The 14782-nt window shown below is 37.9% G+C and overlaps 1 protein-coding gene and 1 long non-coding RNA gene across 6 annotated transcripts in view; one reads left to right on the forward strand and one right to left on the reverse strand.

Moving 5' to 3' along the window:
• LOC116492857 (contactin-6-like) overlaps positions 1-10271 on the forward strand; it is a 142107-nt gene extending 131836 nt beyond the window's left edge. For all 5 annotated transcript variants that reach the window (XM_032193797.1, XM_032193799.1, XM_032193798.1 and 2 more), the window contains 7 exons: positions 1492-1726; positions 2278-2393; positions 3706-3892; positions 6805-6917; positions 8297-8465; positions 9169-9304; positions 9827-10271. In XM_032193797.1, coding sequence (XP_032049688.1) covers positions 1492-1726; positions 2278-2393; positions 3706-3892; positions 6805-6917; positions 8297-8465; positions 9169-9269 — 921 coding nt within the window. In that variant the 3' untranslated portion in view covers positions 9270-9304; positions 9827-10271. The remainder of the gene's footprint in view (positions 1-1491; positions 1727-2277; positions 2394-3705; positions 3893-6804; positions 6918-8296; positions 8466-9168; positions 9305-9826) is intronic.
• Positions 1-14782, reverse strand: part of LOC116492859 — a 41765-nt gene that overhangs the window by 11093 nt on the left and 15890 nt on the right. The window lies entirely within an intron of this gene.

Consider the following 14782-nt stretch of genomic DNA (forward strand, 5'->3'; position numbering starts at 1 on the left):
GTGAAACTTCACTTTTACTGAACTGAATTTTCCTCCATATGCATCTTTCACTGTTTTCTTTCATTTTCTCCTCTACTGATCTACTCTTTGGGAGCAGAACATGAAAATTGAAAAACAACCTGAGAGATCTCAATCAAATTATCCTGTTGGACTTCATAGTGTGTCCTGAAAAATAGTCAGAAGAAATACTAATTATGCCAAACTAACAACACTGAACTAGGCTCTCCAGCTCTCTGTGATGAACTCACTAAACATCTTGATTAAATCTGAGGTCACAGAAGCCTCAAAAACAAATTAAATGCTCTAGAAAGTAGCTTGAACTCTTATAAATCCCCGATGCACCCTCATCTCTCACACTTAAATCTCTCGGGACTGGATAAGAAAAAGATTGGGTAGATTGGGGAATTAATGTTTGTAAAATACTTAGAGAATGACAACATTTGTTATATATGTCAGATCAGAGTTATAATTTGACAAATATCTTACTAATAAATTAGAAGGAATTTATGAAAGGAAGAATACATTCAGTGCCCTGAAATCTGCTGATGTATTCCTTGATTTATTTTTCATTTTTTTACCTCCCACCTTCTCAGACTGTTAGTGCTCCTGATAGTTTCTCTACAGGGGAGAAGTTTGGAGCCAGGAACCATTGCGGGAGCTGCAGTTCTGCCCCTTTGATTTTCCCTCTATTTCTGCGCCATTTTTCATAGCTGTTTTTCCTTGCACCTGGCTTTGATGCAAACATCTAATATAAATGAAGTTTTGCTGATAAAAGCTTCCTTTTTCTACGTACTACTGATCTTTTCTTATTTCACAAATGTTCTCTTGCTTTGAGAAACCACTGTAGAAGTGTTGTTTTTCCCAAGAAAAAAAATATAGTGTTGATGTAATTGCCTGTTCGGTATGAGTCATTAATAAATATCTTGACATGAGATTTTATTAATAGAAGCCTTAATTTTGCCATGTTGACTTGCAATAACATTTCTGTTCTAAACAAACTTAAATAAGAAAATGTTCATGCACTCAAGACTCTCACTTGTGCTAAAAAATATGTAAGTGCTGTACACATACACAGGCAATTATACAGCTGACATGCACTTCTATATATACACTTTTGCTCCTTTTCCAACTCCTTCTTTCTTTTAAAATAATTTCTTTAAAATTAGCATTCCTACACCCCTTGGGGGGAAAAAAAAATCAGTTACAACCTGTGCTGAGTGAAATGCTTTTAATTTTGAAAACTTCATGCCTGGAAGAGAATAACTTTAATGGAGCTGATCAGATCTTTTGTTTCTAAATTGATTGCCTCAATAGATTTATTATTTTGATTTTTATTTCAATATTACATTGACTGATGGAACAAACATTATTATCTTCTCTAAGGCACAGTCAACTGAATCAATACTACTAAAATATACTGAGAGAATGAAGATTCAATTAAAAGAGTGTATACTTGCAAATGCTTATTGACTGACTGCCTTGTCACTACAGCCAGTTCCAGAAGAACTGCAGAATGGGGAAGGTTTTGGCTACATCATTATGTTCCGTCCCCTTGGCTCAACAACCTGGACAAAAGCAGTGGTGGCTTCAGTAGAAGCAAGCAAATACATTTATAGGAATGAAAGCATTACACCTCTGTCTCCTTTTGAAGTGAAAGTTGGTGTCTACAACAATGAAGGAGAAGGAACCCTGAGCTCCATATCCATTGTCTACTCAGGAGAAGATGGTAAAGCACATTACTCCTATTGCTGACTGTGTAGAGTCTATAGGTCCCAGGTATGATAATTCAGATCTCTATAAGAATAGCCAGAAGTTAGCTCAAAGCTGCTTATTGCAGGTTTTCAAGAGACGCAAGACAGAGGATGGGAAAATGAAGTGAACAAAAGCAAGGGACAGTTTTTCATAACTGCTTTAAGTAGATGGCAAGTTTCAACAGACTTGTCCCCAGGGAGCTCCCACTGAGTGGGCTGGGAAAAAACAGGGGACATCGAAAACAGTTTACCCGTTAGAGGGCTCAGATCACTCCGTGCAGCTGACCTCCTCTAAATATCTGTCCCATATCACAGGTTATGATCGATTTTGAAAAATTACAATTTTGCTGGTGCTCCACGGTAAACAGGCAGCAAAGCTAGGGATTCACACCAGGGTTCTTGAGCTGCTGCCTGATGCTTCCACCAAAAAACTTGTCTTTTTTTCTTGAATCTCTTTAAGTTTCTGAGACAACACCCTTTTAATACCACAAATTTTCTGCTGGCTGTGTTTTCTCCCATGACCCAGAACCACAGATAGCACCAGCAGGGACTTCGGCACTGAGCATTTCGGCAGCAGAGGTGGAGGTCTCCTGGCAGCCCATCGCATGGAACAGGCTCACAGGCAGGGTGTTGGGCTACGAGGTAAGGCAGCTGGTGCTGGGCACCTTACAGACATCCCATCCCATCCCCAGCCACTTTCATATTCTGATTCCTCTTCCCTCACTGCCAAGTCAGCAGTTGATGGAGCTTTTCACCTGACTTTTCACCTAATCACAAGCATTTGTAGACCCAGACTATAGTTCTATCCCAGCTTTTTTTGTAATGTAAATTAAAACTTCAAGATTAATCATATGTGAAGGCCACAATAAAAGGACTTGTGCTTGATTCCATAAAACAAAGGTGATCCTCCCTCCTCAGACAGCTGTCTGAGCGCAATGGGGCAGTTGATCTTTAGGGGACACGCACATGACCCACAGCAACACTTACAGAAGAACATGCACATCATTACCATCCAAAGCTTCTGCTGTGGCATATTTGAAAGGCTTTGGGCTTCTCAATTCTGTTCGTAGTGAGCAGCTGCTCATGTACTAGTAAGTGACAGGCTGCATGCCCTGTGCACTGGGGTATGCCGCTGGCATAATGGCATGAGCCCAGGGCCAGATCCAGCAACAGGCATTTCAGGGGCTGAGACAGGGGAGCTGCAGGGGCATGTGGATGCTGCCAGACCCCAGTGGCACTCACCCTGCCTCTGGCTTCTCTCAGGTCTCCAGCACAGGGTGGGAGCAGAGCCCCAGTGTCAGCTGCATCTGACATCCCCAGGACATAGCAGCAGTGCCTTCGGGGCATGGGAGTGTGGTGAAGGGTTTATATTTCTAGCTGGAGTACTTCAAAGTAATCTCAAATATGATTCCTGGGCATTTTATTTGCACAGTGAATTTTCTGTAGATAAAATAAAGCAAGGGTAAACAAAGTCAGAAATACTTTAATTTCTGTGCTTTCATTACAAATGTCTAAAGCAAGGTAGTAGGAGACACATACAACACACAAACCTTCAAAAAACAAATGCTAAAAGTCAAAATTAGAAGCAGGATACAAAATAATTAAAATCCTCTTAGATGATTGAGATAAATAATTCTTTGTATCATTTAAGTATTTTTCATGAATGTTCAAACCATAAAACCAAGCAAGCTTTTAAAATTTCTCACATTATCAAAGTTTTCCTTTTGGACATCTATAAAGCTAAGGATTTGATTTGCTTTTTTAATTGGTATTCTGTCTCTCAAATTTTATTTCTTCTCTATAAATATTCATGCTTGGTTTTCTTTCCTGCAAGTTTTGAATATGAAAAATCCTGTATTCCTTGAAATCTTCATTATCAGTTTGTCTGCTTCCCAGCCAATTCCTTAACTGATTTAAAACAATTAATTGCCTTTTCTTTGTTTTGGCTTTTCAGGTTTTATATTGGACCGATGATCCCAAGGAAAGCACAGCTGGTAAAGTCAGAGTCAATGGGAATGTAACAGCCAAAAATATCACAGGACTAAAGGCTAACACGGTGTATTTTGCAACAGTTCGGGCTTACAACACAGCAGGGACAGGGCCCTCCAGCACCCCAGTAAATGTCACTACTAAAAAGTCACGTGAGTATTCAATTTTGTACAACAAATGTTGCAAGCTCCCTGGTGGGATAGTGACATTTCAGCTTACTGTGACTAGCTCTGCTAAATGTTGCAATATCAATGAGATCCCAAATTTCTTCATCAAATGAAGCAATGAAATCTGTGACTAGGAAACTTCTTCTTCTCTTCCCTGATAACAATTTTGTGGTCACCACTGAGTTTACTCAGACTGTGAGCCCCCTCTAGGTACTGGAACGCCACTGTAGGGTCTCTCCAGAGCCGTCTCTTCTCCAGACTGAACAACCCCAACCCCCTCAGCCTGTCTTCATAGGAGAGGTTCTAGGTTTGTTATGTGTATGTGCTAAGGTAATTCTCTATGCTTGCAAAACTGGATAACAGAGGTATTTGTGTTCCTCCAGTGTAGCAACCATTAGGAAGGATTTCCTTTTGAATTGCAGCAGTGTGGTACTTGCTTTCAGGAGATTTCAAATGAGATGCAGAGTCAATAAGGGAAAGATATTCCACAGGTCAAACCACAGATTTGGGTATGGGAATATGGCTTTTTTTTTTTTAAAAAAAAAAAAAAAAAAAAAGAAAAAAAAAAGAAAAGAAAAGAAAAGAAAAAAAAAAACTTAAATTCTCAAAATGCTTTTCTGAAATCTCTAAATTGTGCAGTACAGACAGTAGCGTATGTGATACATTCTCATAAATATATATTTAGTCAGTAATTGTTTAAATTTCCTGCAGTTAGAAGTAAAAACATATGCTACTCTACTCGTGAGAAACAACTTCACGAAACCTATGCTTTCAAGGGGCCATACTCCAAGATAATAGGGAAGTGCTGAGCACTGTTCTACATGATTGAACCTGTAAAGTAAATGCTCACTAAGAGCAAAATAATCATAAAATAGAAAATTCTGGTAATCCGTTATGTACCCATATGCCCTAAGTTCTTCTCACAGACAACTTTCTAATGGAAAAGGAACTAATCTCTGGAAATCATTCTCTATATTTGTATGTATATTTGTATGACAGAAAAAATAAAGACACAGCAGTCAAGAGACAGGACATATAGGGAATGAATTTGCTTTTGCTTTACATTGTCTTCATCTTCTGTCAAACTCAGGATGGTGCTAATGGTTCATTTAAAAATTAAAGTCCAAATAACCCATTTAATATTTTAAAACATATATTAAATTTTTAAGCTCTCATTTCTGAAAGATGCAGGCACTTTCAATATGGGAAGAGGTAATACATCAAGAGAATATAAACAATGTATATCTACAGTGGGAGCTTTAGCTTCAAGCTAATAGATCTGTCTTTGTACTCATTGCCAAAGATTCCTAAAATATTCTGTACATGGCATTATTGTAAAGACTAAGCAAAACTCAAAACTAAAATAGGCCTTCTGCCAAATAGGAGCAATTCTGATTGAAGCTTACTTGTCTAAGATCAATTTAAGGTCTAAGTTGATATTCTGGTTTGAGTTTACTACTTAGGAAAGTAGAAATGATGTCTTCCTTCCCTGAGCATACTGCTCCCAATAAAAACAGTTATGAGGCTCAGCTCTTCTGTTTCTTTATTTATATGTCATGGTTTTCAGAGATTTCATCACTTTTTCTTTTTCTTTACAAATATATATCTCAACAGAAGAAATTTGAAATAAGTTACAAGTATAAACTTAGACTCAGTAGAACAAAAATATTTGCTGAAAGCAGCAAGGAAGTTGTTTTTTTTTTTTTTTTTTTTTTTGTTGTTGTTGTTGTTTGTTTGCTTGTTTTTTTGTTTTTAAAAAAAGTAAACCTGTGGTTTTAGGCATATGAATATATTTAAACACCTTCAAAAATGAATATTTATCCAGCACTGACTTATGGCTCCTGGAAGGATACCTGCTTAGGTTCACCTGGGTGGCCCACTAACACCTCCTTTCCCTACCAGCTGGATGGATTAAGCTTCTCCACAGTCAGGAAGCAGACAAATATAAGAGACACAATCAATTTATTCTCTGTCTGTGGGAAATTAAATAGATTATGCTGTATTACCAAATCAACAGTGCCTTCTTAGCTATGTATGCTAATCATCAATATATAGAAACTGCAGGGAGAAATGAAGTATCCCAGAAGTTTAACATTTTAAAGTCAGGTCTGGGATATTCACAACCCAGAAGCCCTATTTCTCCAGATATCTCCCGTCTTTTCTTAATTCTATTCAAGTCCCTATTTCCTTTAATACCTCCAGCACTGTCCTCCCAGGCAGGGTTCAGTAGGACACACCATGGAGATGAAGATAATGTGTTGTTCTAAATATGAGACAGCATTAGCTCAAAGGCACAGTTTCAACTTCACATGTTCTCACAGGATTCAATTTCTGTCACTTGTAGGCAAATTTTCAAAGTCCTGGCACTTAGGCATAAAAAGCCTTTGAAAATCTACTCGCGGCCTATTATGCTGAGAATTTATAAAATCCTGCAATGTTTCATGATGGATCACATGGAGACTTTAATGTGTAACTCTTTGTAACCTGCACTCATGGCTGATGAAAATATAGCCTTTTGTATTCTACTCTTAGTTTTAGCTTTTTTTTTTTTTTTTTCCCCTGAAATCCATGCAGCAAAACATTCTCTAGTCCATTACAATATAGATAGAAACAACACAGTGCTTAAGCAAAATCTATCAAATGTAACTTGAACTGTCAGACATTGTCAGGCTTTTCCTAATTTCCAAAATGAACTCTCACAGTAAGTGGTTTTGTGCTATGAATAGATCTTTATTCTGACTAATATGAGAGCAATGATGGACTGGAAAATATTTTTTACTCTTTTAGACTTGAATCAGCCATGCATTTTTTACTTCCATGTCAGCGGCTCATTCAATTACACTATGCAAATTAATATTTAGTTGTATCTTGTGATTATCATCATCTGTTTTTTAAAGCACCGAGTCAACCCCCAGCAAATATCGCCTGGAAACTGACAAATTCCAAAATCTGCTTGAACTGGGAGCACGTAAAAACAATGGAGAATGAATCAGAAGTGCTAGGCTACAAAGTAAGTCATTGCTTTATCTCATTAATCATGCACATTGTTTATAATAAAAGGGGAAAAAGTGACTTGTTGAAATGTGACTATTCATTACCTGGAAAAAGGTGACTTTTCTGGAGTTATTGGGACAGTTGGCTGACATTTACACAAAACATGGAAGAATATCTCATTCAGAGTAGGATGCCTTTATCCTAACACAGGGGTATCCTGTCCCTAGCACTGGAACTCCTGTCCCATTTCCCTTGTAATCTTACTTGTATCAGATTCTTGCATTCACATCTTTTTTGACAAGAGCTTCACACATTTGTAAGAAATAGAGAACAGTCTCTTAAGAATTAAAGAGGCATAAAATACATTTGAAAGTCCTCACTCTCTGACAATTCATAAATGTATCTTTGAAACTAGATAGGAAGACACTCACATAAAGATCAATGTGAGTGAAGTAAAAAGCGCTTCTATAAATCCATTTTTTAAGGAAAGTAAAATTTAGTTTAAAGTTTGTTTGCAGTGCCTCTGACCCCAACAGACTTCAGGAGAGACTTTATTCCTGAAGGATGGTAAAAATGGTTGTGGAGAGCACTTACATGAGGAAAGGTTCCTAGGATCAAGATCCTTGCATTGCTCAGCATTTTAGTGTCTATGCAGTGTTATTTATGCCCAGGGAGGAAAAGGACAGAAAAAAAAAATATTAAAATATCCACCTTGCAATCTTTCTTGAGATCATATCCTTTTAGATTCTAGTGAGTGTGCTTGAGTAGCTCCACACACTGGGAAAAACATTAAAACTAGTCTATTAAGCTCTTTTCCTTTGTGTCTAACATACCTGCTTCCAGGCTACACTTTCCTATTACATTTTGATGTGGAAAGAGTGCTTTAAGTGCTCACTGCGTATTTATTGTATGATCCCTGTTAACTCTCTTTCTGCTTTGCTCTTCAGTTGCTCTTTTTAGCATAAATATATTAAAAGTTTGTTTTCACAAGATTGCTAGCAAGGAAGAAAGGCTTCTTGGAGGACAAAGCCGTAGTCTGCAGGATCCCCACCCAGACTCCCCAGAGCACTTGGGCGTGGGGCCAGAGTGGCCAGTCCACACTATGACCCAGAGATACTTTAGTGAAAAGACCCATACACAAGCAGTTCCTGAATCCCTCAAATTTAGTTGCAGAAATGTGCTTCCTAAGTGGAAACCCAGGTGCTACTATCCAAATTTCTGTCCTTTCTTCAACTTGTAAAAATGTTTTTCTAATGGTATTTAATACTCTGCAGGGTGCTGATAGAATTATGAAAAGTTTGGGACATGACAGAAAGTATTCTCAGCCATTTAAAAAAATCCATTAAAACTTAAATAAATGAAGTAACTCTTGTTTCCTAACTCCTTTTTATTTAGATTTTGTACAGACAAAACAGACACAGCAAAACTCATATACTGGAGACAAACAACACTTCAGCTGAACTTCTGGTGCCATTTGAAGAAGATTATCTCATCGAAATAAGAACAGTCAGTGATGGTGGGGATGGCAGCAGCAGTGAGGAAATTAGGATTCCAAAAATATCAAGTATGTGAGAATTTTTATCCTTCTCTGAATATTATTGCGTAATAAGAAATGCGTGTGCCTCTAAGAAGTACAAAGGATTAACAGATGTTTTGTTACCGTAGGTGACTTCCCTCTCATTGCTTTGTAATACTGGATGAAAGTAGATTAGTCTCTGGTTTTATCATGTTCATTAGTGGGGAAACAATTTCCCAACACCCATGTGTGATCTTAATCTTTAATGTATGTCTCCATGAGCCCTGGCCTGGAATGCTTTAGGAAGGACAGAGAAATAAGCTTTCTAGCTGAAGTTAAACCTGCAGCTTTCAGATTCACCACAAATTTTAATCAGATCTGGAGCTGCTGCATATGCCAAGACAGAACCTCTCAGCTCTGCTCCATGGCTGAGGTGTGGGTACCCAGGGTCTGGTCTCTGCTTGCATGAATACCTTATTATTCATGCAAAATGCAGCACAGTTTTGTAACAAACTAACCAAAACCCTCCTGAAAGCAGCTATTCATGTAGAGACTGAGAACATGATTCAAAACCGTACTCCCTGGGATTGCTGCTGCAACTTGAAAATGAATAAATACAAATAACCTTTGTGGATAATGTTTCATTTTGAAAGTTTAACAAAGTATACTGTTATGCTAGACTGCATAGAAATACATATTTGGACAGACATTTACTTATGTCAGAGATTTTTTTATGCTTATGTCTTTACAGGTTTAAGCTCTGGAGAAATAAATTTGTCCCAAAGAGTGCACTATACATTGACACCTGGGATCCTGCTGTTGAGTTTTGTCCTTAAGTACTCTCTCCCTTGATGATTAAAGCAATGTTCAGCCACGGACTTTTAAAAGTAAACTGTCTGTAGATTTTATCTTAATACTTTACCAGAATGAACATTTCCAATAAAGAAAAATAGTGGGCACTGGGGACCTGGGGGAGGGGGGGAGAGAGAGATTGTACACTACTAAGAAAACATAAATCTCAATACTGCTGAGAAAATGTAAATATCAATACTACATAAATTTAAAAAAAGCTTTGAAATTCATGGATAAATGTATATGCATTCATTAAATGGGGTGGTGCCAAATATAACTTGAGATTGTTAGGAGACTGATCTCAATTTTTTAAAAACAGTAATTCTTATTGAAACTCCAGTGTAATGGTATGACAGATGTGAAAGACCTGTGCCAAGATGTTGTAACTGAGAAAAGACTTGAGATTAGTTGGGATGTGGACATTATTTATCTCATGTTCTTCATTGTAACCTGTTCAAAACAACAACAACAACAACAACAACAACAACAAACTTTCAATTAAATAAAAGCTATTTGTTTATTTTTTTCACTTTTTTTTTCTTTTTTTTGTATTACAGGGAACAACATAGAATGCATTATATGAAATGTACTACACTATTTTCTTCTGAAAAGGGAAACCTAAATAAAAGGAGTCATGTGGACCAACCCAAAGCCATTGAATTCAATAGAGAAGCATTCAGTGGCATCAGCAAGCCTTGAACCAGATCTAAATGGGACAGTACCTTTTATAATTTGAGATACATATTCTCAAATACATTTTAAAGGAACAGTCTTGTGAAGACTGTTCTCATTAACAAAGATAGCAGAGATGCTGAATACCTTTTTTAAGGGGAGATTGAAATATATCTGTCTTCCAGCAGGTTCAGTTACTCTCTCAGCTGGTATTGTTATTCTTTGCTGTAGCCTGGAAGTGTAGATTCATCTTTGGGCTAGGTGTGAAGGTAAATGAGAAGACCATTGATTTTCATCATCTTGAAATATAAATAAAAGCATCTAATTAAATCCTTCAATCTATTGAGTTATTAGAATGTTAAATGAAACACCAGAGTGAGCATGGCTTTCAAGTCAATAGATATAGCTCAAAATGTGAAGTCACACTGCTGTGTATTTTAACAGCATCCTATAAAGGGTATTTGTTGTCTCATATCATACTAGGGGATGAAAAGATCCCCTAGTAGTGATGTGATCTTTTTCATTCCCACTTTATTCTGAAGTAAATTTTCTTTTCAACACTGTCAAAGATGTGTTATCTCACCTTTGTAACCATTTGGTACCACAATCTAATGAAGTTCCTCCCCTTCTCTCCATTTGAGAAGGGCTCGAATGGAGATGGCATTGTGTAAGCCCACCAATAAGCAAAGTAGTTTCATCTATGCATGATAATTCTCCAAAGAGTGTAATAAAACACATTTCTTGTCCATGGCTATAGGACCCAAGTAGGCAACAAGAGTCTTAGAATGGGAAGTTATATAGGAAGTTACCAATACTTCAATACCTGAGGTTACTGACAGGACTCATATGCTTGCCTTCCTGGGAGAACTCCACACACTCAGATATAAAATGAAATCATAAATAATAAAAACATAGCAAGAGCATGCTTTATGAAACAATGTTCAATTTTGATTTAAGCACTCCAGAGAATGAAAAGGATATTGAATCCCTAGGACAACGTGTTTCGCTAGGAATTGTACCCACTGTTAAACGTTTGCTTTTTCTTTTGATGCTATCAAAGCCAAAAGAGTATGTGTTTCATATTCTTGTGGCTACAGAGACTAAAGAAATTATTGTAGAAACTTGGGCAAATATTACTCACTTCTGGTGATATTTAATAATCCTTATACTGAATTCAACAATGTTTTTCAAAGAGATGACCCCTCTGGTGGAGCTCTAACAGAGGTTTTTGCATCATTGCATCCCAGCAGGTCTCTAAGAGCAACTTGTCGCTGCCATTGCAATTCACTTACAGAATTTTTGTATCCAGTACGCAATGGGTACATTTTGTTTCAGTTAAACTGAATCTAATATTCTTATATTTTATAACATAAATGTGATCCTTTCACTAAGTTTAAACAAAACAGCTCTTTTCATTCCAGCAAAGAAAGATTTTCTTGTGAGCAGTCATATGCAGCTGAATAGAAGGCCTGATAGATGCTTAATTACAGGGAGGCTCTAGAAATATAATGCCACTTTTAGAAGCCTGTCCTCTGGGATTTCTACAAAGATGCTAATCACAAGAGTTATTAGGAAGAGGTTTAACATAGCTTTCAACAGAAGAGAACAGTTTAGAAAGAAGTGGATATGGTATTTAAAATCTTGATAATGCCCTAATGAAGTAAAAACATTTTTCCTTGCAGTGACAATAAACAATGAAATATTTCTTCACATTTGTTTTCATTTCTGTATACATGACTAATGTTCATTACAAGGTGCTTTTCTCTCTGTAGAAGATGTTTTTTCAGATTAGTCTCTTCAATTCTCCCGTGTTTAACTTCATAATTTCTACCTTACCTTTGTTCTGTCATTCCCATGGGAGAAACCCTTTTTAAGTAAGGGAAAACCCTAAGAATAGGATGGTTGCTAATTGAGCAAAGCTATTCTCTCCTTGAACTTCCTTAGAGCTGAAGCACAAGTGGATTTCCAAGTGACTACTTTGCCTTGGGACTGCCGGTCGAGGTATATGTGCAGGCACACACACAGGACGGACCAACATCAGGGTGATAATCAATGGTCATTATATGTCACTATATGTTTCCTCTGCCTCGTGCCACCAGGTGGACAGGGTTCATCATTCAGCTTTGCTCCTCCATTGTGGCCAAGAGCTCTCCTCTCCTCTGCATGCAGGAGTCAAATGTTTGGCACCATAGCTACTAAAACCAAGTGAGACGTGCAACTTTAGCAAACAATCTTTTCATTCTTTCCCTTAGGAGATGTTTACTTCAGCAAACAGAACTTAAATTGATCTAATTCACTATTTTGTTCTGCTGCTGTGCTTCTTAAAGTAGATTTGTCTAGCATTGAAAAACTCAAACCAGAGTAGAATGCCTTAAATCACAACTTCTAAGGAGTCTTAAGAATAATACATTTAAACAAAGATATGATGATAACCCCCTATTCTCCCTAAATAAATTAAGTTATCTAAATTGTGGAGACCTCTCCTCCTCCTCTTTAACACCCCCATATTTTTTTGATGTTTCACTAAGTCAAAATGATGTCTGAGTCAAGCTGGAGTATTTTATTTTGATGACCTAAGCAAAGTAGAAAAATCTAAAACCAGTCACAGTCAGAGATTTTCATTTTAAATTTAATACATCAACAAAATATTTCTCCCTGAAAAAAAGCAATTTTTAGTCTATCCAAATGTTTCATTTAGTTCCAAATGCAATGTTTCATTGTGACTTAAGATCATTTAAGCTTTCTTTAATACCTCCCCCCTCTTTATAGAGCAATTTTTGAATATGAATGCCAAAAAAAAATAAATAAAATAGCCCGCATGTGCTATTGCACCAGCCCCTAAATCAGCATTACCCTGAAGTGCAGAAGCACCCTGTGTTTTGTGCAGGTCATTGGTATGCGGCACGAGCGAGGACTTGACACAGAGCTCTAAATCACACTTACGTATAAATACATTGCAAAAGCAAAGAAAGATTTTTATTAATATCTGACTATACTGCAGTCACAGAGAATTTCCCACAATGATTTGCTGTGTGAAAGCAAGAATTAATCTGCTCAGAGAGGCTTTGGCAGGTGTGGGGCTTCTGTGGGCCGATGGCTGGGAGCGCTGCCTCCCTCCTTCCGCCCCCACAGGTTTCATCCATTCAGCTTTCAATTCACACATCCAGCTGCTCTCTGCTCTTCCCTGGGCAAAAGCGGGAGCAGATCTTGCCTTACCCTGAATATCTCTGATGCCTTTCCTCCACTTCTACATTTCCAAGGCACCATTACTGGCATCTCATCGCTACTGAATGTCAGTTACCTTGAACTTTGGATAGCTTGCAAGGGTCTGTGTGGATGCAGCCATGCTATAGCCTTTGGGTGTATGTGGTTTGAGGTATGGAAATATTCGCAGTGGACTACTGAAATTCTGCTACAAGGATGATGAGAACTTCCGAGCACAGGCAGTATGGAAATGAGCAGAGCCTCGCAGTCTTTGCATTATTTATCCCAAGGAGTGGCTCAGCCTACCCCAGCCGTCAGGCTGAGATGATGTCTGTGTGCTGTCTTCTGCCACTGCAAGTGGATTACTGGAGTGCTGCCACTTACCCAGGGATTCATGTGGATGAAAAATATCAAAGAATGTCATTCTTTTGCATTTGCATTTGCACATTCATACATAGGCACTCAGAAATATCCCTCTACCTAAAAAAAAAAAATGTACACAAGATTGCAAAGGCTTGGTATATAATGCCTCTGGTCATCTTCAGCGTGTGTATAAGGATCTGGCATTTCTCTTGCTCTGACTATTATCTAAACAAAAACTATGAGTTTTTTTCTTTTTTGGGGGGGCGGGGAGGAAAGGGAAGGGGAGGCAGAGGAACAGTGCTATTTAAATAGCTTGTATAAAATCTTTCTTGGAAAAATTTACCATGTAGAAAAGGTCACTTGGACATTTTGACAGCATGGTATAATAAAGGCCTCTAAATGGCTTCAATCTTTTAGTTTTACTTTTTTATTTATTTAATATGAACTTCCTTTTATCAGTTTCTAGCACTTAGTACTTGAAAATATGTCTAATGTAGCAATTATAATGCCATATTAATAATGCTGTTATGTATCATTTCTTTGCTTAACCTATTCTATGTACAACAATATTTTTCAATACTGAAAAATGTCTCCAAACATTTATCCTTAGAGAATGAACTGGAATAATTCTGACACACAAAGGGCGACCAGAAGAGCCCCTTGCAAGTTTGTCACAAGGCATGTTCAAGTCCCTAGACATTTTGCACTTACAGAGTTCCACAGTGTGGATGGGCTGGGCCAGGATAGGCAAGGCACTGGCTCATCACTGTGCTGCCTGGCTCCAGCTCATGCTCTGCTAGAGGCTGTTGGTGTGACCCACGTTTTCCCTTCTGAGCAACGTGTCCATGGTCTCTGCCAGTGGTCTCACATGGGATACTACTATGATAGCATGTAAAAGAAAATAAAATTAAAAAAAAACAAAAACAAAAACAAAAACAAAAACAAAAGAGAGAGAGAGAGAGAGAGAGAGAGATGTTTGGGTTTGTTTGTTTGTTTTTAAAAAATAAAAATAAAAAAATGAGTGCCTGCTGGGGGAGCAAACGTCCTACAGCTGTGGGGCTGTAAAAGAATCAAGCTGCAGCTCAGTGTCCCTCCTCTGCACACCCCTGACACCCAGCCCAGCCTTCCCTCTTGGGGTAATGCCTGATGAGGAGTCCCCTGGGGCTGGCAGGTCTGAGCTGAGGGACATTTCCTGCAGCTCTCCATGCGCCATGGAGTGAATTTTGTGTGAGATTGTGTGAGCACTGCTAGCGTGGTTTAATTGCATTATTCTG

Source organism: Aythya fuligula, chromosome 10 (genome assembly GCF_009819795.1).
Source record: "Aythya fuligula isolate bAytFul2 chromosome 10, bAytFul2.pri, whole genome shotgun sequence".
Taxonomy (NCBI): Eukaryota; Metazoa; Chordata; class Aves; order Anseriformes; family Anatidae; genus Aythya; species Aythya fuligula.